At 41.9% G+C, this 27514-nt stretch overlaps 1 protein-coding gene across 6 annotated transcripts in view; it reads right to left on the reverse strand.

Annotated features, from left to right (window-relative positions):
- The window catches only part of BCAS1 (brain enriched myelin associated protein 1), a 78852-nt gene extending 51820 nt beyond the window's left edge, over window positions 1–27032 (reverse strand). For all 6 annotated transcript variants that reach the window (XM_069496052.1, XM_069496049.1, XM_069496051.1 and 3 more), the window contains exons 1-3: window positions 26961–27032; window positions 24407–24485; window positions 6655–7226 (exon numbers count right to left, since the gene is read on the reverse strand). In XM_069496052.1, the coding sequence (XP_069352153.1) occupies window positions 6655–7226; window positions 24407–24485; window positions 26961–27032 (723 nt within the window). The remainder of the gene's footprint in view (window positions 1–6654; window positions 7227–24406; window positions 24486–26960) is intronic.
- Window positions 27033–27514: the final 482 nt, after the last annotated feature.

Consider the following 27514-nt stretch of genomic DNA (forward strand, 5'->3'; position numbering starts at 1 on the left):
CAACTCACATCCCACCTGGGAATATAACACAAAAGTTTCCATTTTTCCAAAATGTCCAAAATATGGAATTGTATTAACATCACCATTATAAAATATGGTCAGATTTGTCAATATAAAATATAATCAATTAATTAAAATATTATTTAAAATACTGTATAAAATAAAACATATCTGAGTCTAGATGCATTCTACAGGTGGCCAGTTTTCAACTTCTGGTCTAAATGCCTAGCTCATCATTTCCTGGAAGAACCATTGCTTGGAAGGTATGCCCTACTTGTTAGATGGCTAATAGCTATATGGATAATTGGGTCTGAGAAATGCTTGGTAAACAAAGGGAAGCAGGCATGCATGCTGCAGGACTTCTCAGGGCCTTTATTAGGCTGATGTCCATTGTGAATCTTCAATACAGAGTATAAAGCAAATAGTATTTTCTAAAATTATTTCATGGTACAGCCCTATTTCTGATGTTCCACAGATCAATTTGGGAAGTACTAGCTTTGGAAATTTTAAAAGATATAAGATGTTTCAAAAGTTTTAACATGTTTCCTCTCTTTGAACTTACACGCATAGTGGTGGAGTGTGTGGGCATTGGCCACAAGTTCCAGCTCTGCCACTTTCTAGTTATATAATTTTGCACAAGTTATTTTACCTCTCTGTGACTTAGTAAACACTTGATAAAATAAATTATGGATGTTATTGTAACTTTTGAAGGAGTGAATTAGATGGGATAAAATATTAGAGAGTAAGATGACTCAAAATTTATTTTGTAAATTTATTAGAAAACACAGTTCACTAGATATTTAAACCACGAGAGGTCAAAGCCAAGTCAGAAAGCTAATGTAATGTGTATACTCAAATGCATTAGCATGGGGGTTACTGTAGCAGCCTCTACTTGCTCCATCCACCTGATCATTTCCAGATAGAAAGTTGCGTAGGAAAGATATATCTGGTTTCTGTCTGTGGCATGTCATCTTTGCTGGCAGAGCTTGCTTTTTACTGAAGAAACTGAAAATGTTAGCTATTTGCCTTCAGGGTCTCCCTTGCACCTCAACACAGATCTGTGACTCAATTTCACCAATGGGATCTAAGGGTAAGTCTTAGGAAACTCCTCTTTCATATGATGGGGCGTTATGACTACGTCACACCTCGAATATATTAGAAGTTCGGTTCCAGACCACTGCGATAAAGCAAATATAGCAATAAGCGAGTCACACAAATTTTTCCCAGTGCATATAAAGTTATGTTTACACTATATTGTAATCTATTAAGTCCATTTGAAGTATGCAATTGCATTAGGTCTAAAAATGCAGACACTTTAATTAAAAAATACTTTATTGCTAAAAATGTTGACACAGAGACACATGCTGTTGGAAAATGGTGCCAACAGACTTGCTGCCACAGACCTTCGATTTGTAAAACAATGCAATATCTGCAAAGCACAATTAAGCAATGTGTAATACAATGAGGTGTGCCTGTACATGCAGTACTTGGAGCTATGGCCATCTTCTTAAATCCACAAGGGGCCAAACCTAGAACCAAGCCAACACGTTGAGGATGCTGGTGAATAAAGACCCACACATCGGGGGCTGTGAAGAGTTGGAATTCCAAGCTCCCCTACTTCTAGAGTTCTTATGTGCAAGAAATAGTACATTCTCCTCATTAACTGAACCACTATTAATTGGGTGGGGGTTTTATAGTGTGTGTTTTTCTACAGCCAAAGTTTCTATTTTTTCCGAAATAATTTTACAGCCTTTGCACTGTCTTCACCCAAGTGAGGACTTGTGCCTTTGATTATAGAGCTCTTGAATTAGATTCAATGGTGCTGTCTCTGTGAGTTTGGGTTGAGGTCTGTGGAAGGGAAAGGTAAAAAAAACTAAAACGTGGAGTAGTAGACCGGGAGAAAGCCGCAGTACTAAGCTAGCTTTTTTCTTTTTTCAAAATGCAATTTCTCAGTGCTAAATACTTCACATGGCTTATCCCATTTAATTTTCACAAATGTGACTAAAGTGAACTTGTGCTAGATACTATCCTCTCCATTTTACAGATGAGAAAACTGAGGCTCAGAGAGATTAAGTAGCTTGCCCCAGTTTACACAGCCAGGAGGTGGCAAAGGCAGAGTGGAAACCTAGCCCACCTGGCTGCAAGGCTGAGGTGTTAATCCACTACTTAATCCCATGCAGAAGAGGACTCGGAGACCTTGGTTCTTTCATTTGATTCTCCCACCAAACTGCAGCGGCAGGATGGCGGTGTCATGAACTGAGATGGGTGGGGAGCCCCGTGAATTAAACTAGTGCGCATTTTGCTGTTGTTGCTGTTAGGTGGCGAATGAATAGTTCAGTTTTGGGCATATTGAGGTTGAGATGCTCAGCGAACATTCAAATGGAGATGCAGAAATTCAAGCAGACATGCGGAAGAGGAGGCAGCTGGGTACTCAAGTCTGGATTTCAGAGGTAGATACAGGCTAGAGATACAAACTTGGAACTTGTCAGCACATAGCTCTGTTTAAACCTATGGTGCTGGGTGAGATCTTCAAGGAAGTAAGGATAGTCAGAGAAGATGTCCAAGAACTGAACCCTGGGGAAGTCCTACATTTGAAGGATAAGGTCCAGCAAAGGAGATTAAGGAAGAGGGGCCAGGGAGGTGGGGGATGTGGTTTCAAGAAGGAAGGTGTGGCCCATTGCATCAGATTTGACTGGGAGGTCAGATCTGTAGGACAAGGACTGAGACTTATTGGATTTGGCAGCCGGGGTGAGGGGAGGTGCAACATCATGGAGACTTTGACAGAAACCTGGATGGAGAATCCTCAAGAGAGAAAAGAAGAGGAGAAGCAAAAACACTGAATATTGTTATGATCTGTAGTCTGAGCCAATCTGAGGACCGACACACTTATCACAACATCCCCTAAAAAAATTATGTCTCTTACTAGATTACATGCTCCTTGAAGGAATAGGAACATGATTTATCTTTCAAATGCCTTGCACAAGGTTGGTGTTTAAATAACAACTGCAGAATTTCATCGAATTTTTAAAAGAAAAGGAACATTCTGATTAAATCTTATGAGTCTGTGCACAGCAACACTGTACACAACACAAAAACATTTCTGGAAATACTGCACTGATAACAGAAATTTAGTGGGTTTTTTTTTAACCAATAAAGGTCAAATTTTCATTATGTGATCATTTTTTTTGTGATGAGTTTTTTCAATGCATATCTTATAGCTATGGTTCAGTTGTTGGGGGAAAAGAAAAAAAAAATCTCATCTCTGCCAACACATTGGTTTGTGTGAATCACAGCTCAGTGAAACCTTTCAGGCATATAATTTATCTTTTCTTTGGCCTATGTAGTAAATGCTTCATTTGTTCATGAATTCTTGCCTTGTTTTAATTATGCTATGTTCTGAATGTAGTTTTATAAGGCACAAAAATAAGATTGTCGTTCTGAAAACACAGAAGATTTGTGTGTTTCCCCCAGAATGAAATGGTGGCATCTTTCTCCCAATTCACAGCTCTGTGGGTTTGTGGTTGGAATTCCAAACCAGCCAGGAGCATGCAGTGCAACTGGGGGGAGGGTGGGTGTCGGGGGTGGGGGTGGAGGGGAGAGCTGACACATCAAGCCCAAGGCATAATTTACCCTAAGAATTCTGAATCGATACACTGATGTCCATCAATACATAATGTGGTGCTCCCACCAAGAAAGCCACTGATTGAGAAGTTTTATTCATGTTACTTTCTTTTCTTTTCTTTTCTTTTTTTTGAGACAGAGTCTCACTCTGTTGCCTGGGCTAGAGTGCAGTGGCATCAGCCTAGCTCACAGCAACCTCTAACTCCTGGGCTCAAGCGATCCTCCTTCCTCAGCCTCCCAAGTAGCGGGGACTACAGGCATGTACCATCATGCCTGGCTAATTTTTTTCTGCATATTTTTAGTTGTCCAGCTAGTTTCTTTCTATTTTTAGTAGAGATGGGGTCTTGCTCTTGCTCAGGCTGGTCTCTAACTCCTGAGCTCAAACGATCTTCCCACTTCGGCCTCCCAGAGTGCTAGAATTACAGCCATGAGCCACCACGCCCGGCCTTAGTTGCTTTCTGAGGGCTGGATTTTCTTAATACACTTACAGAACAATTGGGTTTTTCCCCCAAATAAAGAACTGTGCAGTCGGATCAGATGAGAAATTTAACAATCAGAAGGCTGGTTTTGTTTTTGTTGTTGTTGTTAAAAATCCTTGCAGACATTTGAATATCAACAGGTTCACAGGCTGAAGGAGAAATGGCTATTTCATAACTTTTCCGTGTTTTATAAGTACGTAGTACACAGTGTGCATTCAATATTTCAAATTTCAATGATACCATGAAAATTGGAAATTTGTAGTCTAACAATATCAGATGCAGATTTAGTTGGTGAATCTGAGGGAGCTAACTCACTTATTCAGGAAGGAAGATAGGTTACAATTTTTTGGGTCTTTGAGAGATTATTATAACCTCAAAATATTACCCATGGGCTTGTTAGGCACCTGCCATGTTCCCAACACAATACCCCACCCTGTTCTGACACAAATCTCATTTTGGAACTCATTCCCCTCAAATCGAAGTACTGTCCCTAAGAGTTCTTTTTCAATAAAAGAAGCTGAGTTAATAAAGTACAACTCCAAAACTTTTCCTAGACTAGAAATAGATTGAGTGTGTTGGGGTTTTATGGCTAAATACATTTGAGGGTTGGCTATCAGATGCTGAACTGGTTTACTTAATGAAGATGGGGATTTGGATGGGTCACTAGACACCTGTCCAAAGATGGGGGAGGCACAGTCCTTCATTGCTTCCCCATAAATAACTCCATCTTTTCCTAACTCAGGCAGTGGATTGGCTTTAGATGCTCAGGCAAAAGAAACACATGACTGTTAAAAAATCACAACCTCAGAATGGCTTTAGAAGCCCACGACCAATTACGAGAACCCAACAAGAGTTTGTCCACACAGGGACAAGTAGTACACAGTTTCTCAAATATTCATAAATATTAATGACCAGTTATAATAGAGTTGTCTGGGTTATAAACCCCCAGACAAGTAACTTTCAGGCTCCTTGTTTTTACGTTTGATAGAATGTTCCCTGGGCCAGCTAGGCTAATTCTCCTTGAGCCTGGGCATCCTCCCCAACACTCTGCTTCCCCAGCAGAGCACCTGGCACCCTGCATTGCAATTGTAGGTTTATGTATTTGTCTTCTCCCACTGCACAGCAAACTCCACACTGGCAGTGACCCTGTCTTGTCCAGTGCTGTGGTCCCTGTGCCTCACCTGTGCCCAGAACAGTGTCACACACAGTGAAGAACAGATGCCTGGATACATTACCAGACTTACTTTAGAACTATACAGAGAGCTATTCAACTTGCTCCTTGAACTGGCACATTTTGCAAAGTGGGCATTTGAAGGAAAATTTTTTAAACTTCTGAAAGAAATTTTGAAAATAAGCTCTTTGAGTCAAAATGTACAGAAACAGCAAGAATGCTGATAGTAAGAGCCTAAACACATGAGTTTCATGATCTTTTCCCAATTTTAACTGTCCAGAGTTTTCAGCTGGTGTCCAATATTCACAATATAATTCCTGATGCCACCCTGGATCCATTAAAACCAGATTAATGTGATACTCATTTTCATTAAGGAAAATAATTCATGTGCGTAGAACAGAGCCTGGCACAGTGTAAGTGCTCAATAAATGACAGCCCATGTTATCATTAGCATCTTGGCAGCACACAGTATGTGGGCATTAAGACAAATACATTGATAGCAGTGATACACAACTATGTCATAAAAAACCGAGCCCATCTAATTATTTTCCGGGTTCGAAACTCAACTGGAGGCACTTAACTTTATTCCCAAGTTCTCAAGAAATAATGTTATTTAAAAGTCTGTTGACCAAGAAAACGGGAGCCTTAAAAATATAATGTATCCAGTTTTATTTTTTTCTTGATTTAAGGAGTTCTTTTCCTGCCCTGAATATAAACAAGCTCTCTCAAGGTTAAAAGCAAATGTTCTCTTTAATGTCAAAAAGAGCTTGCCTCTCTTGGCTCAGAAAAGAAAGCGACTGATTCAGGATATTCCTCCTTTAAAAAAAAATCAAGTTTTCACAAAGGTATTACTCCGGCTTGTTGGAAAATAATTAGTACACAAAAGAGTCTGCCCAGAGCTGTAAAAGCTCTTTATGCAAACCCACACTTTAGTGCAAAAGACAGTTAAAGATCAATCCAGGCTATTAAGAGTAAAGAATGAAATGTGGCCTAACTGAAGCCTATACCACGCAGCATGTCAACAAACTACAGACACCAGGCAGGGTCTCCTAGGAACCATTTTTGTTCCACTCATGTCCTTCCCTCTGGACTCCATGACCAAAAATGCAACCTGTCTGCTTCTGCCTTTGAAACATGGAAGGCCGAATCCATCTGTATGTAACTCACTTCCTCTTTTATTTTACATAAAACAGATGCCACAGCTGTTATTGTTCTTCCAACCGATGTTGCTGTGGGGGACACGATGCTACACTGTGCTTTTTGTTCTAGAAGGGTCCGCGGCCTGCAATCTTGTCTGCGGCACTGGATACGTGTGCAGTGGTCTCACCCCACGGGCGCCCCCCAAGCGTGCGCTCAGAACCAAACAGTGCTTCGCACACTTACCTGCCCTGCAGGGACATCCTCGCGCTGCCCCGATGATCCAGGGACCGCGCCCAGCTCGTCTTGGTGCTCCGCCCTCTTGGCCTCCTCTTGGCTGTCAGCTGGCACCTGTTCCCGTCCCTTGTCCAGTTTGAAGAATTTGTCGAAAAAGCTGGAGTCCTTGGGCTTGGAGGGAGCTGCTCCCTGGGCCTCAGGTGGGAGAGGCGCGGGTTCCCGAGCGGCAGAGCCGGCCTTGTCCCCGGCCGGGGCGGGCCCGGGGCTTTTATCCGCGCCGGGGCCCGCTGCAGCTGCTCCCGGAAGTGCCCGGCTCTCACTCGGGCCTTTGTCTGCCGGGGCTTTATTGGAGCTGACATCAAGCTCCACTGATCCAGTGGATGAATCCGTGGCTTGGTCTCCGGTACGTCCTGGTACAGGCCGAGAGAGTGTCAAGAAAAAACGAGATTTAGCAGCTGGTGCCTTGGGGTTGGCCTCTTTCCCAAGATTCTTTCCGTTGGCATCCGCAACGCCACTTATCTCCATTGTCTCGGGGGAAGAAGTGGCCACATTATCCTTCTTGACGCTTATTCCCAAGTCGACTGTAAACGCAAACATAAACAGCGGTTATTCAAGCAAGCTGGGAAATTCAGGGATTAATAATGGACTCCAGACGTTTTATGCACAAAGGCCATAATGCAGACTGGGGCTGTGTTGTTCTCCAGTCACCCCACAAAGCAGAAGTTCGCCATCTAGACGTCTTCTGACCCTGTTCTCCTTGGGAGGGGAAAACGGAAGGTCGTGAGGGGGAAAGCAGATTATTGGAAAGTTACTAGCTGCCGGTGCTGTAGGAGTAACACTCAATGTTAATGATCTTATTTTATCTTCACAGGAACCCTGCAAGAACCATAATGTCAGGATTTCCAGTTTGAGACAGGACGGGGGTGAGGAGCGTGGGCCCTGGAGCTAGAATGAGGTTTCTTGGCCTCAGCACTATTGACATTTGGGGCCAGATCATTCTTTGTTACGGGGTCCGCCCTGTGCACTGTAGGATGTGTAGCAGCATCCCTGGCCTCTACCCACTAGATGCCAGTAACACCCTCCAGTTGTGACAACCAAACTTTTCTAAAGTCCCCAGCAAGACAAATACGCTTACGCTGGAGAGCCACTGAGCTATGATGTCTACTTGAATCCAAGTTATCTTACTTTCTGTACCTCAACTTTCTGCTAAAATGAAGCAAATAATAGAACCTACTTCATAATTTTGTTATGAAGGTTACATGAGCTAATATTCTTAAAGTACATAGAACAGTGCCTGGAATATACTAAGTGCTCCATAAATGTCATGAATGTTAGTGATTATCATTATTCAGAGTGAGAAAACTGACAGCCAGAGAGGGCAATGCACCTTCCCAGGGCTGCCCAGTAAGCTGGTAAGTAGCAGAGTGTGGCTTAAGGCAGAAGTTTGACTCCTAAATTCATGCTCTGTCTACTATAACATTTATATCAACATAGACTGTTAAAAATACCGGAAGATTTGAGAAAGTAATACAGTACTCAGAAAGTTTCTCTTTTGAAGGCTGAAAGAGCAGATGTCCACCCAAGAAGGCAAATTAGCCCTCAGGGGGGTGTGGAATTAGAGGCACAGGGTTAGCTCCCCCAGACTGTCTGTGGACGCAGGTGTCGCCTCCTCCAGGGAGGGGCACTGTTTTCAACATCCATTTCCCCTTTGACCTCTGCCTTGACCTAACTGAACTGCCTTCTTTTCTAGGTCCCTTTTCTAAAACAGTGCAATACTCAGGAAAAAAAATACCAAGAATTTTGGAATCACAGTTAAAGATCAAGATTCTCTATTGATGAGCTGTGTGATCTTGGACAACCCGCAAAAGTCCTTGACTTTCCTCATTTGTAAAATGGGAGTCTTAGTGTTTCTCTTGCAGGTTGTTGTAATGCTTAAAGGAGAAAACTCATGCAAAGGATGCGGTACAATGCCTTTCCCATAGTAGATGCTTAATAATTGACAGATAGTGTGATTATTTTTGAGGTTTCTCCCATGCCTTTGACAATATTGCATTTTGCTTGATACATTTGTAGTCAGACACTTCTTAATGTCTGTTTGCAGGAAGACAGTGAGAAAAAAGAAAGAATTGAGATGTCTTTGATCTGCACATATTGCTTATTAATATGTAGTGAGGAATACACACACGTACACACACATGCATTGTTAGCAATTGATTTTTTGCTAAACTCTAGTATCGCACTGTGTCTAGAGTCAGGAACAAACAAGCAAGGAGAGAGGGAGCGCTGGGTTCTTGTGCAGAATGGCCAGCTCCTCCTTAAGCACCGAGGAGCAGAGAAGAAATGGTCCAGGACAACCTGGACCTCAAGGAAATCACCCTGCCAGCACATTGGCAGTATCTTCTATCTCTTCTTAACCTTTTTCCTGTGGTCCAGGAATTCATAACGGTAGTAGGTATTATACTGAAGAAGGGAGGGGGAGAGAGGGAGAATAAGGAAGTGAGCGGTAGATGTAGGAGGGTGTAAGTTAGCAGGGAAGGCGGTTGAAGTGTCAGAGTGAATATAAATGAGTGGGGCTGGTCCATGCCAGGAGAAGAGGAAACTGTTGACAAAAAGGGAGAGGCTAAGATTTGAAACAAGGAAAGGCTTTTCAAAATGCCAAGAGCATCAACTGATTTCTTTCAGTCTTTTTCCTCTCTTCCTTGCCCCCTGGCTGGGAACCAAAGGAGCTAGTGGTAAGTAAGAGTGTTACAGCCAGAGAAGTCTTTGAAAAACAACAACAAAAACCCTTCCCATGGACAGACTTTTAAAAAAGTGCCAATATACTGCTTTGAAAAAGGATAAATTCCTTATATCTAGGTATCTGGACTAGACTTCAACACATTTATAGGTTACAGCAGATCCAAACAGTTCTTGATATCAGAGAATGGGTAAAGTGTTTGATATTTCATAAGAACTTCGAGTTCTTAGATGGTATGTTCCTTGACAACTAAGCTCTGCTCCCCAAACTTGGGTGGGTGCGTACCCAACTCTATCACCTGGGGCTTCTATTTCCCTTGCTAAGACGCTCACCTCCCAGTGGGCACATGGCCTAAGAAAGACTAATAAAAATAAATCCTGTGACTTTTGATAAACTCATTAGAACAGAGTTGCACTCTTTGTGCTTGGGTCGGCAAACCAATAGGGCATACACCTGAGGACCAGCACAGATAAAAGCAGAGCCAGGAAATCTAGGGAGCAGATACCCAATTATGTCACTTAGGCATCTGGATCCAGCTGTGCCTGAAGCTGAACTTTAGCATTATACGAGCCAATATATCACCCTCCTCCAACTTATGCCAGTTTAAATTGAGTGTATACTCAGTGACTTGGAGAGAATTCCAGGGATTTGGTCAATACCTGTTTCACTTGTCAATTAGTAGCAATCAATCCTCCCATGGGGAAGCTGTCTTCAGCCTCTTCAAGTCTGTCTAGCAGGCATTTAGGATGGGAGGGAAGACGGCAAAGAGAATAAAATGTGAGAATAAAATGTGAGAATAAAATGTGAGTTCTAAGGAACTGGGCAGAAATGAAAAACACCCACAAACACTTTGTCTTCTCAAAAAAAGTGAAGGCAAAAATCCACTTGGGAAAAAGAGATGACAGTCATTTGAGACCTCAGATAAACATTAAAAAACAAATAAAATATGTTCTAATACAAGCACACACACACACAACCAATCTTTGTGAGCAATTAGGAAGAACAGCCATTGGAGCTACAGATTGTACACTCTCACACTGATGGGGATTGTTTGCATTATTGCAAACAATAAATCAAACATTGCAGACAATAATGCAAACATAATTGCATTATATGCTCACATTATTATGGAAAGAATAAAAAGTTCCTTCTAGAAGACCAAATTAAGCTTTCAGTTGCTATGAAAAATCTTAGGAGAAGCCCATCTTAAATCTGGTTTCAATAAAAAGTTTTCTCATAAAGCATACAAAAAGATGACATACCAAAGAGAGTTTACTTTTCATGAAAAAAAAAAAAAACAGCAAGAGTTTAAGGAAGATAAAAAGAAATCAAGTAAGAATGGAAATGACAGTTCTCAAATATTCAGCATATAGAGTTGAAAAATTTGATCTCTTTAGTGCAGAAAAAATATTTTGTACTGCAGTAGTCTTTTTTAAGAATGTCATTTTACCTAGACATGTATCGAGAACTTATTTCCGGTGGCATCTTTGTGTAATTATTAAGAACTTGGATTGTGGAACAGAGAGACCTGGCTTTGACTCTTATCTCCTCACTTATTTAACGTGTGACCTAGGCAAGTTACTTCATATTGCTATGCCTCAGTTTTCTCATAAAATGGACATAAAAATAACACTGCCTTCTTCCAAGGGGAATTACAGGGATTAAATGAAATATTTCCCATAAAGTGCTAACACAGGCTGGTATATGGTAGGTGTTCAGTAAACAGTAGTTGTTTTTGTTACATTTATATATTATTGCTATAATTATAATTTTATATTTTTAAATGTAGGCCATAAGGAAAGAAATTATTCCAATAGTTTAGTCTACAAACTTGAGTGCTCTGGGAAGACTTTTAAAAATGGTAATGATATGAATCAATTATCCTCAAAAATACAAGAATCTGGGCCAGAGAAGTTTCAGGAATGTTTACCATTATTAAAGTGCCAAGTATTCTCGTCAAAACAAGCTGCTTTGTCAGAGTTCTAACTATATATTTAAACATATATGCACACACACATACCATGTTTGTATTACAATATTCAAAACTTCTGGGGAAGGATTATCTTTTTGTTTTGCTTTTTTGTTTCTTGTGCCAAAGCTAAAATTGTCACTTGCTACAACTGTAAAAATAATCGCTAACATGCATTGAAGGCTTCCCATGTGCCAGCAACAGGGTAAGTGTTGTATGTAACAAGAGGCATTTCATTTTAGCATTACAGAAAAATCTGTAGGTATCATTCCCATTTCACAGGTTGGGAAACTGAAGCTCTGAGAAGTCAAGTCACTTTTCTAATGTTGTCTAGCTCATAAGTGATGGATTCAGGATTTGAACGCACATTTGCTGGATTCCAAAGCTCAAACTCAGAACAACACATGGTTACAGGAGCAAGAACAGAAGACAAAGAGAAGGCAGGGAAGATGAACACAGCAGACAAAGTCTGGTTAATGGAATTAGATTTCCAATTAAAAAAAAACAACAACTATGTACATGGGGGGAGAAAAGCTGTATTTTCTCACATCTGGGAAACATTGGTGTATCATTTTTTGTTTGTTTTAAACAAGAATTAGACCATGTCATTCATCTGCATCATCCAAAGAAGACTGCACTACAATTAAAATCACATCCAAACTCTTTGCCATGGACCAGACCCTCTAGAACTTCAGCTCACACTGTGTTCTTCCTTATGCCTCTCAACACACCAACCTGTTTCCACCTGAAGCCTTTTGTGCTAGTTGTTCTTTCCACCTGGGAATGCTCTCCCTAAGATCTTGCCATGGCTACCTCCTGTCTAAGGTCAGGTCAGGTCTTGCTGACCACCCTGTCTGAAGTAACCTTTCCTGCTCACCCCTACTCGCCCTCTGGAATCTGCAGAGCATTCATCACTCTTCGAAATAATCTCATTAATTTCTTGTTTACTTGTTTCTTTCTATTGTATATTAATATAAGCCCCAGGTAGTCAGGGGCTTGGTCTGTTCTGATTACAGCTGCATGCCCAGTGCCTCTGGTGGTGGTTGGCAATAGGGTTGTGAGGCAGCGAGCGTAGAGCACAGGGCATAGCCTAGCAAGCGCTTAGTAGGAACATGATTGGAGCAGCAGTGGGACCAGCAGTCCTTATAATAACGATGGTGCTGGAGCTGGGAGTTCTACCTTCTGAGAATGCCTTATCCAAATCCTCCTAAGCCTTAAGGTTAAAGAGGGAAGCAGAAACTATCTTCATAATTTTACTCACAAAGGAAGTGCCCACTTATGAAAATGATTCCCCACTCAAACATCCCTTCCTATGTAACACTGTCCCTGTGTCAATATCCTGATCTGTCAGGATAAAGGCTGAATAAAGTGGACATGTCATGCACACTAATTGCAAAGGGAAATTGCAAATCTTGCAAAAGATGCAGGAGTTTGTAGACCCGTAAAGCAGGGTTGGCGAGCTGCTCAGATCACACACGTGACCGCGGTTGGACCAGGATCTGGCGAAGTTAAAACAGTTCACCAAAGAAGGGAAAGTAGATGGTGACGTGACACAGTAAGTTCTTCAAAAGAGAATTATATTTGAATATCAAAGGAAACCTGATGAAGACTTCAAAAAGTTATGCAAAAATGACCCTTTTATGGTCATGCCGCAAGAGTCAAATGACACTTCAAACAACTGCGGCTTTCTGTTGTGCAAATGCATTTGTTGTTTTAAAGGTCTTAGAATCAGGGTACATGTGGCAGATACTTATGGCTTGGAGGAAGATGTCAGATTTGAAAATTTCACTGAATGATTGCATGTCATGCTTTTTATCTCAGTATTAAAAAGCCAGAATGTCTTCACCAAGAAATTCTAGCATAAAAGAAAGGAACGAGCTGCGCCGGCATAGTGAAAGAATTCTCGGCTATCACCTTGATGCAACAGGTCTGGACGGTTAGTGATGAAAATGCTGTATTCAAATGGGATGTAGGCAAACAGTAACTGCTAACCGCCAGCTTTGGAGAAAGCATCCTTGGAAGGTGGCAGTGACGATCAGTCACTGTGGGGCAAAACTGTGACAGTGACACATGATTTCCACTCTCCTCTTTACTCATCTCTTTCCTGTCATTCACATGCCTACAAAAATCTGGAACACACAAAGTTAATTCAAAAGCTAAACCAGGCTTTGCTCTAACATGAGCAAATATTGTCACTCAAAGACACATCAGATGTTGGATTTGGTCTTTTTTCCTTAAATTAGATAGTAATACACGTTTAACACGTGTTTACTACCAAGACAATTCATCTCTCTTGATCCTTTTCGTTTCCTGTCTCTACCCTCCACCCTCACTGCAAGATAACAAACATCTGCAACCCGATGTGGCTTGTCAAACTTTGTGTACGTGCACACAAACACACACTGGCAATCCGGATACACCTATACAGTGGATACACTTGTCGTTGGTTTTGATCATATTGGAAATATTTTTTGATGGCTTTTATAGATTATAGTTGCTCCTTACAGTCAATATATCCATATCTATCTTATCTTTTTAAATAGCCTCATTCTATTCCTTAGCATGGATATACCAGAAGATATTTAAACCATTACTCAACTGATGAATACCTGGGTAGTTTCTACATTGTTTTTTTTTCCATTTCCACTACAAACAGCACTGGAGTAAACTTTCATGTTCAAAAATCCTAAACTGGTGCTGTATCTCAACAGAATGGAGGCACAGATGTAGAACTGCTGCACCCAAATTAACATGCACTTAGTTTTTGAAAAATAGACACTACCATATTATTTTCCAAAAAAGGCTCTAGAGATTCACATTTCCAGTAACAATGTGATAGAGTCTCTCCCACCCCCCTCAAGGGTAGCAGGGCTATGAACCAACAAGAACACTGATCAACGAACAATTTTAAATGGTGAGCAGCTTCCCAGGGAAGGTGGCAGTTTATGCTATCAGTGCCTTCAGCTACAGGACACCAAGAGCCAGCATTGGAGATGGGGGCAGGTTGAGTTCACCACACAGAAGACTGGTAAAGGGTAACTATTATTAGTTTGGGACTCGGGGGAAGATGACCCAGGAAGCCGTATGAGACAACGTGCTCAGGGGAGAAGGACACAGAAAACAGCCGAATCAAGATATTACTTTCTTCAGAGTGGATATAAAAATGGCCAATGAACACTCAAAAAGATGCTGAACTTCCTCAGTCACTAGGGAAGTGCAGTCAAACCCACAACATGACACCACTTCACACTCAGGTCTGGCCATAATCAGACAGACAAGAACCAGTGTGGGTGAATTTTGGAACCTTCATGCATTGCTGTTGGGAATGTGAAATGGTGAAGTTGCTTTGGAAAGCAGGTCAGCAGTTCCTCAAAAAGTTAAACCTGGAGTTACCATGTGACCCAACAATTCCACCCCTAGGTACATACCCAAGAAAATAAAAAATATATTCATGCAAAAACTTGTACACAAATGTCCATAACAGCATTTTCACAATAGCTGAAAAGTGTAAACAACCCAAATATCCATCAACAGATGAATGGATAAACGAAATGTGGCACATCCGCACAATGGAGTATTATTTAGCCATAGAAAGGAATGAAGAACTCATACGTGCCACAACGTGGGTGACCCTTGGAAACATGATGCTAAGTGAAAGAAGCCAGACATGAAAGGTAACATATTGTAGGATTCCATTTACATGAAATATCCAGAAGAGGCGAATTTATAGAGACAGAAAATAGATTAGTGGTTGCCAGGGGCTGGGGCCAGTGGACTCCTTTTTGGAGGAATGAAACTGTTCTGGAATTAGATGTGGGGATGGCTGTTCTCTCTTGTGAATAGACACTGAATTGTACACTTTAAAGAGTAGATTTTATGGTGTATGAATTATATCTTAATTTTAAAAAGAGGACACTATATAAATGAACATCAGCACAGCGCGGAAGCAGGAGGTAGGGAACGAACTGCAAACGTGAGTGAAGAGTTCACAGAAGAAGAAAGACAGCTGGTGTTTAAGCAGATGGAAAGATGTTCAACCCCATGAGTAGTAAAAGACAAGCACAATAGAATGACAATGACAATTAACTGTCCACCTATCAAATTGATCATCCCAGTGAGGAGAAAGCATAGGAGGGGGCAACAGCACATACCGTTGGTGGGAGTGTGATTTGTCAGCTTCCTTGGAGAATAATTCAGTGATATCTACTAATATTTAAAATTTCACAAGCACTAAGAAGCTCTAATTTCCACTTCCAGAATGTTATCCTATAAATATAATTGCGTAGAAGCGCAGAGGCACATGCATTGAACTATTTGCAGGACGACTGTTATTGTGGCAAGAACACTGGAAACGACCTAAACACTTATCAGTAGGGACCTGGTTAAATAAATTATCCTATGTCCCTCCAATTAAATACTGCACAGGCATTAAAATTCTCCAAGACATATAGTAAGTGAAAAAAGCTGTGTCCAACAGTATGTACAGTACGTTCCATTTGTTTTTTAAACATAGTGTTGGGAGGTACAGGAGAGCATTTATAAATATGCATCCCTGGAACACCGCTGGCCACAAGAAACCGTGGAGTATTGGCCTCTAAGGACGGAAATCTGGGATGCGGGTGGAGGATTTTTTTCCCTGTCCTATCTCATTATGTATATTGTTCAGAATGTTTGTTATGTATAAGCATCTCCCCATCTCATGCCTTTAAAAAATGTACAAACAATGAAAAGAAACAATGAAATGAAAGGAGGGCACTAGAACCAAGAGGTGGGATTCAAGGCCAACGGGAGGAGCATGTGACCTATTTCCCGCTTCGCCTGGGGCTGGCCCCGCAGCAGTGCAGCCTCCAACTAACGAGCATCCGCTCTGATTGGAGGGGTTGATGGGCCAGGTGGGCCCTGCCTGCAGGAGAGAGTGGCACGGCCTTGGGGACATCTCCATACTCCAGAGTCTGAGCCTCTGCTCCGCAAATTCATAAATTTGAGCTTTTTAAGTCACCTGTCAGAAGTCATTTTAAAAAAAGACTAATGAATTAACCACACAGGCAGCTTATTGGCTTACAACAAGACAGAGCGCTGCAAAGGGACCAGCCCCTGGCAACATCCCACCAGGGTCCCCCTCTGTGGGAAACACACGTGATAACCTGATGAGGATGATTGTTTTTTAAAGCTATCTTTGTTAAGAGATGTGAAATAGGGGAAAAAACTACAACACCAGAGGTTGTCAACTGTGAGATCTGATGATTGTATGGCCAGCACGGTGTTTAGAATTTTTTGAATTGAAAAATTTCATTTGAATGTCCTAAAATCGGGCTATCACTGAAATACCTTATCATCGGAGAAGGGCTGGTTTCCCAGCCATCCCTGGAGCTGCTTCGAGCCCTCTGGACAGCGAGAGCCTCTAGCTCCCTGCAAGCTCCAATTCTCGCAGAGCCTCGAGCCAGTTCTTGCAGGGTCCTCACGCTTGAGCCTGCAAGAGAATCTCCTGGTGGGATTGTGAGGGCAGATGGCCCGGTCCCACCACTGGGAGCGGGGGTGTTTCTGATTCAGGAGGTGCGGGCTGGGGCCCCAGAATCTGCATGTCCTACACGTTCCAGGTGATGTGTGCTGTTGGCTCAGGGACCACTCTGAGAGTCACTGTTACAAATCGCTACTTTTATCCTCACAAGTGGAGCTAGACTCTGCTTCTATTTTCCAGTTCTTGTTCCCAGAAATATTTGGTTTTTGAAGTATGCTTTGAACAAGTCAGAACTCACCCACTAACACAATAATATGTTGCTTTTATTGTTAAACTTCCCGAAGTATGGAGGGCACCTTACCATTTCTTTGCTCTCACTGATTATTTTTTTGTTAAATGAAAAATGTTGGTGAAGTTCTTCCCTATGTGGTAAAAAGTTATGAAAAACAGGTAATTTAAAAAAAATGTCCTGTCTAGGATTAGAACTGTAAGTGTGTTTAACCCATTTCAAGATTTGGTTAAAATACACCTTGGGGAAGAGAACTGAGATGACACACAGTTGTTACATGACAACACTTTCTCTTCTCACTGTTTTTCATGCTGTCTCTTGGTCTACCCTCCAAGAGAGGGACAAGTGATCCTGAAACCACGTCAATGTTTTTGTCTTTACAGCTCAAGCGCGCTGTCTGGTTTTCTTCTCAGTCCAAAGAGGGAAAGAGCAGGTTGTATAATACATTACTCAACGGCAGCTATGCAATGAAATCAGATTGTATGAACTGTGGAACAAAAAGTTGTGCCCAGACCATCAGCCATGGTAGGGACAAAAGAAAAGGTCCTTAGGGAATTTAAAACAGAAATGCCAATGTTTTTATTTTCAAAAAATGTGAATAAGGAATTTTCTATCTGAGTGTATTCTAAACAGTTTTTAATACTGGCTGAACATTAGAAACTTAAAAAACACTTATGCATGGGCAACGTATGTAACCTGAAATTCTGTATCCCCCATAATAAGATGAAATAAAAAAAAAAACACAAAACACTTATGGCCTGGTGAAAATTTTTGGAGAAAAATAGGAAAAAAAAAAAAAAAATGAATGTCCAATACCAGCATAATGGCTGGATGAATTACAGTACAGCCACACTTTGAATACATTGTAGCTGGTAAGAAAGCAATGAACTAAAGATATACCGGTTGGATTAGAGAATTTTCACATTTTGTTAAGTAATAAAAGTGAGACGTAGAAACTTATTAAAAATATGATCTCATTTTGACAAAACAATAACAAAATAACACTGTGAATGTACGTGTACTAAAATGTCTGTATGCAAATTATTAAAATAAATTAAAATAAAGACCAGATCCGAAGAATTCCTGAACAGACAAAACCAGTTAGGCTACATAAATGACCTAAACCTTGCTTGATCTGCAAACATAAGGGAAACATAACCTGAGCTGTTTCTTGTAAATGCCTACATTAAAGAAAAACAGAACTTAAGCTCAGCCAATCAGAAACAGCCCACAAATTTAAAATGATATAACCAGGGACTTTCCAACAGGACAGACCAAAGAAGGCAACTATGTAACTGTAACCGATCGAATAATTTTTATATTGTGCTTCCACATTTTCCCCATAAATACTTGCCTCTGAGGTTTTGTCATTGAAACACTAAACCTCTTTCAGTCTGGTGTTCCCCGATTCATGACTTGCCTCTGACTTAAATAAACTCTTTAAATTTTTATTGTGCCTCAGATTTTTCTTTTATAGAGTATAGAACAAAGAGAAAAATATGGAAGAAGAAATATTGCGTTGTTTGCTTGGGTATCCTTGGGGTGCGGGCAGATGTGAGATGAGGGACGAGCCAAGAAAAAAAGGGAAAGAAGGTTTTCACCAAAACAATAATAACAGAAAATATGATTGCACTTATTCATTATGTAAATTAGTATTTATATAAACATATATGCACATAAAAAATAAATTGGAAAGAATTAAAATGCACACTAGTTATTCTACTTATCTACAGCTGTGTAACAAGCATCCCTAAAATGAGTAACTTAAAACAACCACTGGGCTGGGTGCAGTGGCTCACACATATAATCCTAGCACTCTGGGAGGCCGAGGCAGGAGGATAGCTTGAAGTCAGGAGTTTGAGACCAGCCTGAGCAAGAGTGAGACCCAGTCTCTATCAAAAAATAGAAAAAATTAGCCAGATGGCTAAAAGTAGAAAAAAATAGTTGGGTGAAGTGGCATGCTCCTGTAGTCTCAGCTACTTGGGAGGCTGAGGGAAGAGGATCACTTGAGCCCAGGAGTTTGAGGTTGCTATGAGCTAGTCTGACGCCACGGCACTCTAACCTGGGCAACAGAGCAAGACTCTGTCTCAAAAAAATCCCCCCAAAACCCCACCATTTTATTATGTATCCTATGCAACTAGCAGTGACCACGTGACCTAGTTCTGGCCAATGAGATGTAAGAGGATGCCCACTGGAGGGCAGGGGCTTCTGGGAAAGCTCTTCCTTTCTTTCCTAATAAAAGGAGGAAAAAATGGTGGCAAATCTTGGCCTTCCCCTTCCTGCTTTTGGATCCCATCATGCATGGACATGACGTTGGGTTCTGTGGCCGCCATCTTGTGAGCAGGGGTGACATCATTGGCTCACTTACTTGGAGTCTTGATGATGCTGTCAGGCTGCTGCCCCAAACCTGGGACTTCTTACTCTTCAGACTTCTAACTCTAATTAAAAGTGATATTTACCTCGACAGCGTTGTAGTCTTCACTGCTGAGCACATCGGGATCCAGGAATGTGCCCTACACCTTTGCTCCTCTGCTGCCACTGGCTTAATGTGCTGCCGTTCCTTCATCAACAATTTCCAAGCCCTTAGTGTACCTCGGCCGCTGTGCTAAGCTCTGGGACGATTGCAACAGCAAAGGACGGCAAGCTGTCAGCTCTGAGGACTTTTGCTCGAGTTTTGGATACAGATTTTTTAAAAACGAGACCAATTGGGGGGAAATAGTGGATGTTAAGAGAACAGATATATTTGCTCCCTTTCAGACCAGCGATGCTGCCCATATTTTTCACTATATCAGGAAGCTATGACTTTTGCCTTGGGCCTCCCATTCCACTTTGCCCAAGCACCACTAATGGCAAATGCTTCTATCCTCACTGATGTTGTTATCGGCAGGAGCACTTTGCTCAAGTTAGAATTTTCAATCCAATAAAATGAATCCACTTATATATTTAAAAAAAAAAAAAAGCAAAATTAGGCAATTCTTCTTTTTTGGAACACTTGACTGGGAACAAAAAGGAAGATATTAATTTTAGAAACTTCTTATCCAGGTGAAACAGAGACATTTTTCTGTTTCTGAAAAATGATGTCTCCTGGCAGATACAGCATGCTTTTGTCTCTGCCATCCATTAGCAGTGAGGACAGAGCAATATTTTTTTTAAAGAGGGGACTAATATAATAAATTTGCTAGAAAGAAATTAAAGCAGGAGGAAAATGAGGCATTTCTCCAAAGATCTGTAATGTTTTAGGCATCAGTATACGGGTGGGAAAATCTGGCCAGGGGGCCAGATCAGGGCAGCTGATGATAAAGGGTGAGCACGACAACAGCCTCTGCTTACGGGTTTGCCCTGACCCCTTTTATCCCATTTACCCTGTGCCAACTTCTGTTTTCAAAACTCCTGACAAGGTTCATATTATTTTTCCAATTTTACAGGTGAGTCTGAGAATACGAGTTCCTCGCCAAGGTTACACAGCTAGTGAGTGACAAAGCCAGGACCTATGCCCAGGTCTGTTGGGCTCCAGTGCTTGAGTGTGCACGTGTTAGTTTCCTATTGCTGCTGTAACAAATTACAGCAAATGCCTAAAACAACACAAATATATTACCTTACAGTTCTGAAGGTCTTAAGTCAAAAATGGGTCAGCTTCTGGAAGCTCCAGGGGAGAATCTGTTTCCTTGCCCTTTCCAGTATCTGGAGGCCACCTGCACTCCTTGGCTTGTGGCCTCCACCCATTCAAGGCCAGCAGGGTAGCATCTTTAAGTCTCTCTCTCTCTCTCTCTGTGACATCTGATCCCATTGTCCCTCTTAGAAAGACCCTTGCTTCCACCTGGATAATCTAGGATCATCTCTCCATACCAAGAGCCTTAGTTTCATCTGAAAAGTCCTTTTGTCACGTAAGGTCACAGAGTCATTAGTCACAGGGTCTGGAGATTAGGATGCGGGCATACAAGGGAAGGAGGGGCATTATTGTGTGTGCTGCCTGCTTTTAGCTATTATGCTCTGTGTCCTCATAAATAAATTAATGGCATAAATAAGTTGCATTGTCTAGTGCATGCACTCTCAATGGTGATGATATTAACCCCAAGGGGCAAAAATTGGTTCTGGGGGGAGGGTTCTTTTTATGTATAAAGCACAGATACAGTATATACACAGATATGCAGCCTATCTGCGATATTATAATGCAATTTTATAAGTGGGATTCTCTTAGCTCTTAATGTATTACCTCATTTAGTCCTGGAAGCCACCTGTGAGGCCAACAGGTGGCCACCTGCCTTCTTTGTCCACCTGCCTTCTTTGCCCCACCGTACCCTGCCCCTCCTCGTGCCCCCCACCCGTGGGCCTCAGCTCTTCTTGAGTGAGAAGGTGACTCCAAGGTATCCCTTGACAGCAGATGTGCCTTTTTAAATGATGTTTTTGTTATTGAAGAACAAAATGTTAATTAAATCCTAGCAGCATTATCTATGCTGTCAGAGAGCTTGGTTTTATTCCAATACAGACTGTGTATCTCTTTAGGGGAGGTATACATGGACCTTTTTCAAAAAAACAAAATAGAAAACAGCTCTACTCCTGAGGTGGTTAAAAGCCTTTCAAGATATTTACTTCCTAGAATCTCTAGGCTTAGCCTTTGTCTTCTCTTTTTAGCTTTTGGGTGGAAAAGGTAAGCGGCAGCTGTCATTCTCCTACCTTGCAGGTTGGAAAGTGTTTGCTGAATGTTAACAGGGGCTGTGGCACCTCCGTGGTAAAGTCTTACTAGATGGAATAGCATGTTCTTTTTCTAGGATGATTAATTTGGTCTGGCCTGGAGGTGGTGTGTGGGACTAAATGTTCTGTTCTTTCTAACTGCCTGATCTCTGAGCCATCTGAGATTTAGTTTCCCCTTCACGATTCACCGAAGTTTGCGTGTGACGAAACACACACGGATCCCCGCCTTCAGCAGGAGGGGGACGTGCTCCATGGTGAGGTGTGGTCCGCCGCGAAGACTGCCTGATTCAATGAGACGAAATAAATTCACGTATCAACATGCTGGTGGGAGGTCACTGTCTCCTGAGGTCTCCCTCTCCTGGATGGTACACAGGAGCCATGGGAGAGTTTGACAAAATGCCTAAGAGATGTCATCGTCTCACAAAACACCTCCCCATCGTGACACTTTTCTCCACACAGCTCCCCCCAGCCATGAATTCAAAGGAAGCGACAGAACTGAGTGAGCAGAAACATCCCTATAAAATAGCAAGTGATCATGGAGACAGTAAAAAGATCAGTGGTTACAGCGATTGGGGGGCAGGGAGAAATGAATAGGCAGATTAGAGGAGTTTCAGGTGCTGCAATGGTGGGACCATGTCGTCACACATTTGTCTGAGCCCAAAGGATGAACACCAAGAGTGAGCCCTACGGACTCTGGGTGACAACGATGTGTCAATATAGGTTCATTGAGTATAACAAATGTACCTCTGTTGATAATGGGGGTGGCTGTGCATGGGCGAGGGCGGGGATGTGAGAAATTTCTGTACCTTTCTCTCAATTTTGCTGTGAATCTAAAACTTCTCTTAAAAAAATCTTTTCAAAAAGGGAGATGATAATAATATTAATAATAAAATGATGACAAAGAAATATAACACTTCTGCAGGGCATGTTATATTCTCAATGCCTACTTGAAGAGCTGCTATATTAAACAGAAATGAAATTGAAGCTGATGCCAACTTTACTAAATGGGTGAGCATCAGTTGAAACTTTTGAAGAACAAACATCTATAGTTCCCAAGTTATAAAAATGGTGTGATTCTCATTTCAAAGCCTTGCATCCCAGGGGCCAGCTTTCACACAGTTCTCATCAAAGGCTATGAATACAATCCATTTGTGTTCATAAAAGTAGAAAATCTGACTCAGAATTTAAAGGCAGGAAGAGACTTGGGACTTTATCTTATCCAGTGGTTGGCAATCCTATCTATGCATCAGAACCTTCTAGAAAACGGTACTCTGAATATCAGCTGTGGGATGGGACCAGGGCATGCAAATTTTTAATACGCTCCCCAGGAAATCCAAATACCTCTGAAATCAATGATATGATTCATCTCCTCATTGTTCAGAAAAGGAAACTGAGGCCCGGAATCTTACACATAAATAACAACAAATGCAACCGTAATATAATAATGACAGCTAATAAATGCAGAGTACTTATTATGTGCCGGGTGCTGTGATACGAGCTTTTGTTAGATCTGATACCTACGTTAAAGGCACTGTTATTATGCTCACTTTACAGATGAGGAGTCTGAGGTTCAGGGAGCTTAAGTAACTTGTTCAAGGTCACACAGCTAGTGGGTGGCAAAACCAGCAGTCTGATCTTAGAGTTCTTATCCTCAACCACTGGGCTATATGGCCTTTTAAAACATCATTTATATGTGTTCTTCATGTAATAGAACCTGACCACTTTTGAGGCATTGAATTTATAGTACTGTACTCCAGACTAATGTAAAATAGATATATTTTTTCATTTTAAAACTGCCCTCTTCTAGGCAAAATTCTGTTGTCTTTTATACTTTACCAGTCTCTGAGGAATTCCTAAATTCTATGCTCAATGCTTCATGAATGATCTCTTTTAATCCCCTCAGCAAATCTGTGAAGTAGGTACTCTTATCCCCACTTTAGAGATGAGAACACTAAGGCTCAGAAAGCCCAATGCCTTGCTCCATGTCACCCAGCCAGCAAACTGTAGGGCAGGGATTTTAACCCAGGTCTGACTGCAAAAGCCAAGCTTTTTGTGTTTTCACTTTGCTGCTTTTACCTCACCTGCTGTAAACCCTCAGTCTCTCCCAGCCGTCGTATAGACTCAGAAGACGTAAGTTGCTATTATGGGTTGAGTCGTGTTCCCCTCCCCCAGATAAGCAGAAGTCCTAACCCCCTGTGAATGTGACCTGATTTGGAAATGGGGTTCTTTGCAGATGATTAAGTTAAGATGAGGTCTGTCGCCCTATGGAGAGGGGGAATTTAGACACAGAGACAGATATGCTCAGAGGGAAGATGACTTGAAGATACGGGGAGAAGATGGCGTCTACAAGCTGAGGAGAGAGATGTGGAACCGATCCTCCTTCAGAGCCCTCAGAAGGCACCGATTCTGCCCACCTGGATCTTGGACTTCTGGCCTTCAGCATCCTGAGACAAGACATTTCTGTGTCTAAGCCACCCAGTGTGTGGTGCTTTGATAAGACAGCCCCGGGAATTAGTACAAATGTTTTCAAACGGAGCCTGTGGCCTCAGCCCTTCCATTTTGTTTTGCCATGAACAGCATCAGGCCCCTCTCCGCTTTCCCCAGCGTGGCACTGACCTTCGTCGAAGTGCTGAATGGTGCGTGTGGACACCATCACCGGGACCCCATTGGGAGCACGCTCACCATCCGGCGACACCTGGAACAGAACACGTGGCCTTGTGAGTCAAGCCTTTGGGGAACACGAGAAGAACTGAAGGAAGAAAGTCAAGGCTACAAGGGTGACACAAAAAATTAAACTTAATTTAAAGGTTATGTTTCTAGAAACTACCCAGCTTCCTTTTATGCCTCAGAGAAATAAAATAACCCCCTCCAAGGACGGGATTCCTGTTGTCACAGGAGCACTCCATTGTGCCTCGGCTCAGAGAGCCCCACCCCCAACAGCAGCCACCAGGTTGGGGGGAGCAAGAATTTAAGGTGTGCATTCCGAAACCCGTGAGGCGAACCTCACCCTGCTCTCTCCACACACAGATACAATCACCAGCCAGGCCTTTAGTCAACAAACTTGTCGAATACAGGAAGTTCATTGTTGGTTTTTCTGTTCCACACCCCAACCCTGCGTCTTCGCTGCTATAACCTCTTTCTAATTTTAGCCCACTGCCCTGATATTTTTCCTCTTCTCTTATTTGTTACAGATATTTTAAACAGATTTTATATACATACATACATATATATATATACACTCCTATGGAAAGAAAAATAGTTTACAAAAGAGAATATATAATATCATTTTAGCAATAAAATAATCTAAATTATACCAGTGATAATTAACATTAATTAAATCTTGATTATAGGCTATGTACTTTGCATATAGTATTTTATTTTGCTAATACTATTAATCATCAGAGTGTATGTTAACAAGCGAAGAGAGGAAAATAAAACTAGAGGACTTAATACCAACTTGTAAAGTAGGAACCTCCTGGGGAATACGGAAGACTTCTTTGTATTTTCGTAAGGGTTTGAATTGTTTAAAATAAATCTGTGTTCTTGAATTGATCATTAACTCTACCAAGAAATCATAAAATCTAAACATCAAACCATTTAGCCTAGATATTACAGCTGGCATCCCCAGGTCCATACTTGGTGTGCACATTTGATTTATTTGGCCCACAGAGTGTTTCAGTATTTTAGAATCAGTTGCCAATCGTTAAAAATCAAGAGATTTCATTAACACTGCTTTCTAACTCCTAATGAAAAATTAGCATCTGGAAACGCTAGTTCTCCTTACGTTGCCGGGAGCCAGCAGCCTTCAGATGGGCCTTGGGACCCCAGCTCTCCATGGGCCCCACCCTGCGGGTCCTGGCGGCATGAAATTCCCAGACTTAGCTGGACTTGGGGAGCCTGAGGAACTACCGATGCCTGGGCCCACACCCAGGGATTGTAATTTTAATTGGTCTCAGGTGAGGCAAGACAGTAGCTATTTTAAAAGCAGCCCACATAATTCTAATATGCATTCAGGTTTGAAGCCCACTCAGTAGGCGTTTGAGTTTTCAGGCCGTTTCTTCAAATCCAACCTATTCTGAGCTCAAATTCCCTCTGCAATGTAATCAATACTAGTTCGTAGGTATTATTTTCCCCCTATAGGGGTTTCCACGTTTAGCAAGGCTCAAGTCTTAAACTGAATTGATGTAAGATGCACTGACTGTGGAAATTTAGGCTTTCTGTTCTCTGGTGATAGAAGATCTATGGGGAACCAGTCAGTCTCCTTGGTCTCAGCCCTTGAGAGCAACGTTCTAAAAGAGGGTTCCGAAACGAGTTCTTCATACGTCCCAACAGCTGAAGAGTTTTAAAAATATCGACGCCGGCCCACACTCCCACGCACAGTTTCTGATTTAATTAGTCTAGTATGCAGCTTGGGCATCACAAGTTTTAAAAGTTTCCCAAGTAATTCTAATGTGCAGCTAAGACTGTGAACTACTGATCTAAACCTGGGTTTCTCGTTCTCAGCACTATGGGCATTTTGGGCTAGATCATTCTTTGGTGTAGGGGGCTGTCTTGTGCGTTGTAGGGTGTCTAGCAGCATCCCTGGCCTCCACCCACTGCATGCTAGCTATTAGCAACCCTCCCTGAGTTGTGACAATCAAAAATATCTCCAAACGTTGCCAAGTGTCCTCCATGGGGGTAGGGGTATGGGAGGGTGATAACTCACAGTTGAAAACTGCTGGTCTAAACCTACTTGGGGGCGGGTACCAAATGGCTTCATAGTGAAGTTTCTTAAAGCCGGCGGTTCTATAGGCTCTCACCTTTTCCAATTTCTGATCCAGCCAGTCTTAGAGGGGCTCAGAACCTGCATTTTTATCAGTCTCCTTGATGGATTCTAGCGGTTTGAGCCCATCATCAATCATCTCTATGCAGTGGGCACCGGGAAGGCAGTTTATCCTTCTGTCTTCTGTAACACCACCTACGAGTAGCCCAGGGGTCTCCAACCTTTTTGGCACCAGGGACTGGTTTCACGGAAGACAATTTTTCCATGGACCGGAGGGCTGGCTGGGGGAGGGGGACAGCAGAGCTCTGTGACCCAGTCCCTAACAGACCATGGACTGGTACCGGTCCACAGCCTGGGGGTTGGGGACCGCAGTAGTAGCCAATGTCCCTGTGACTGCTACTGTGCTACCTTGTAAGTCTCTGCTTCCGATTCAGTCTCTTCGTCTTCTACTCTCTGCGGAACACTCATTTGGTTACCCATTTTTCCTGCAACAGAGAAAAAAAAGATTAAGGAAGACAGAAACAAACAAAAACCAAAACGAAACCAAAGCCTTACGTGGGAAGCTAAGGCGCAGAAACCTGGCAAGTTACCTGTGGGTGTGTTATCACCAGCTGAAGGTAGAACAAATTGCTGGTATTTGTTTTGGGCAATGGAGAGGAGATTTTGGATTCATATAGTCAACAGAATTAAAGTCAAATGCAGCCACAATTTTCAATTGCATTTCATTGCTGGGGGAAAATATTTATCATCCTTAAAAGTATATTTGGTGTAGGTAACATTTTTTTCCTAGAGTCACAGCGATCATATTATGGAGATTTAGAATGAAGGTAATTGAGACAATACTTATAATTTTTAGCTTTTCCTGATCCTCAAACTAAATTAATCCCCCTGTTAGAACCTCTCATGGCATTTAGCACTGCTCGTATTATATACTTATTGGGTATATTTTTATTCATTCATTG

The sequence above is a fragment of the Eulemur rufifrons genome, chromosome 20, assembly GCF_041146395.1.
Source record: "Eulemur rufifrons isolate Redbay chromosome 20, OSU_ERuf_1, whole genome shotgun sequence".
Lineage (NCBI taxonomy): Eukaryota > Metazoa > Chordata > Mammalia > Primates > Lemuridae > Eulemur > Eulemur rufifrons.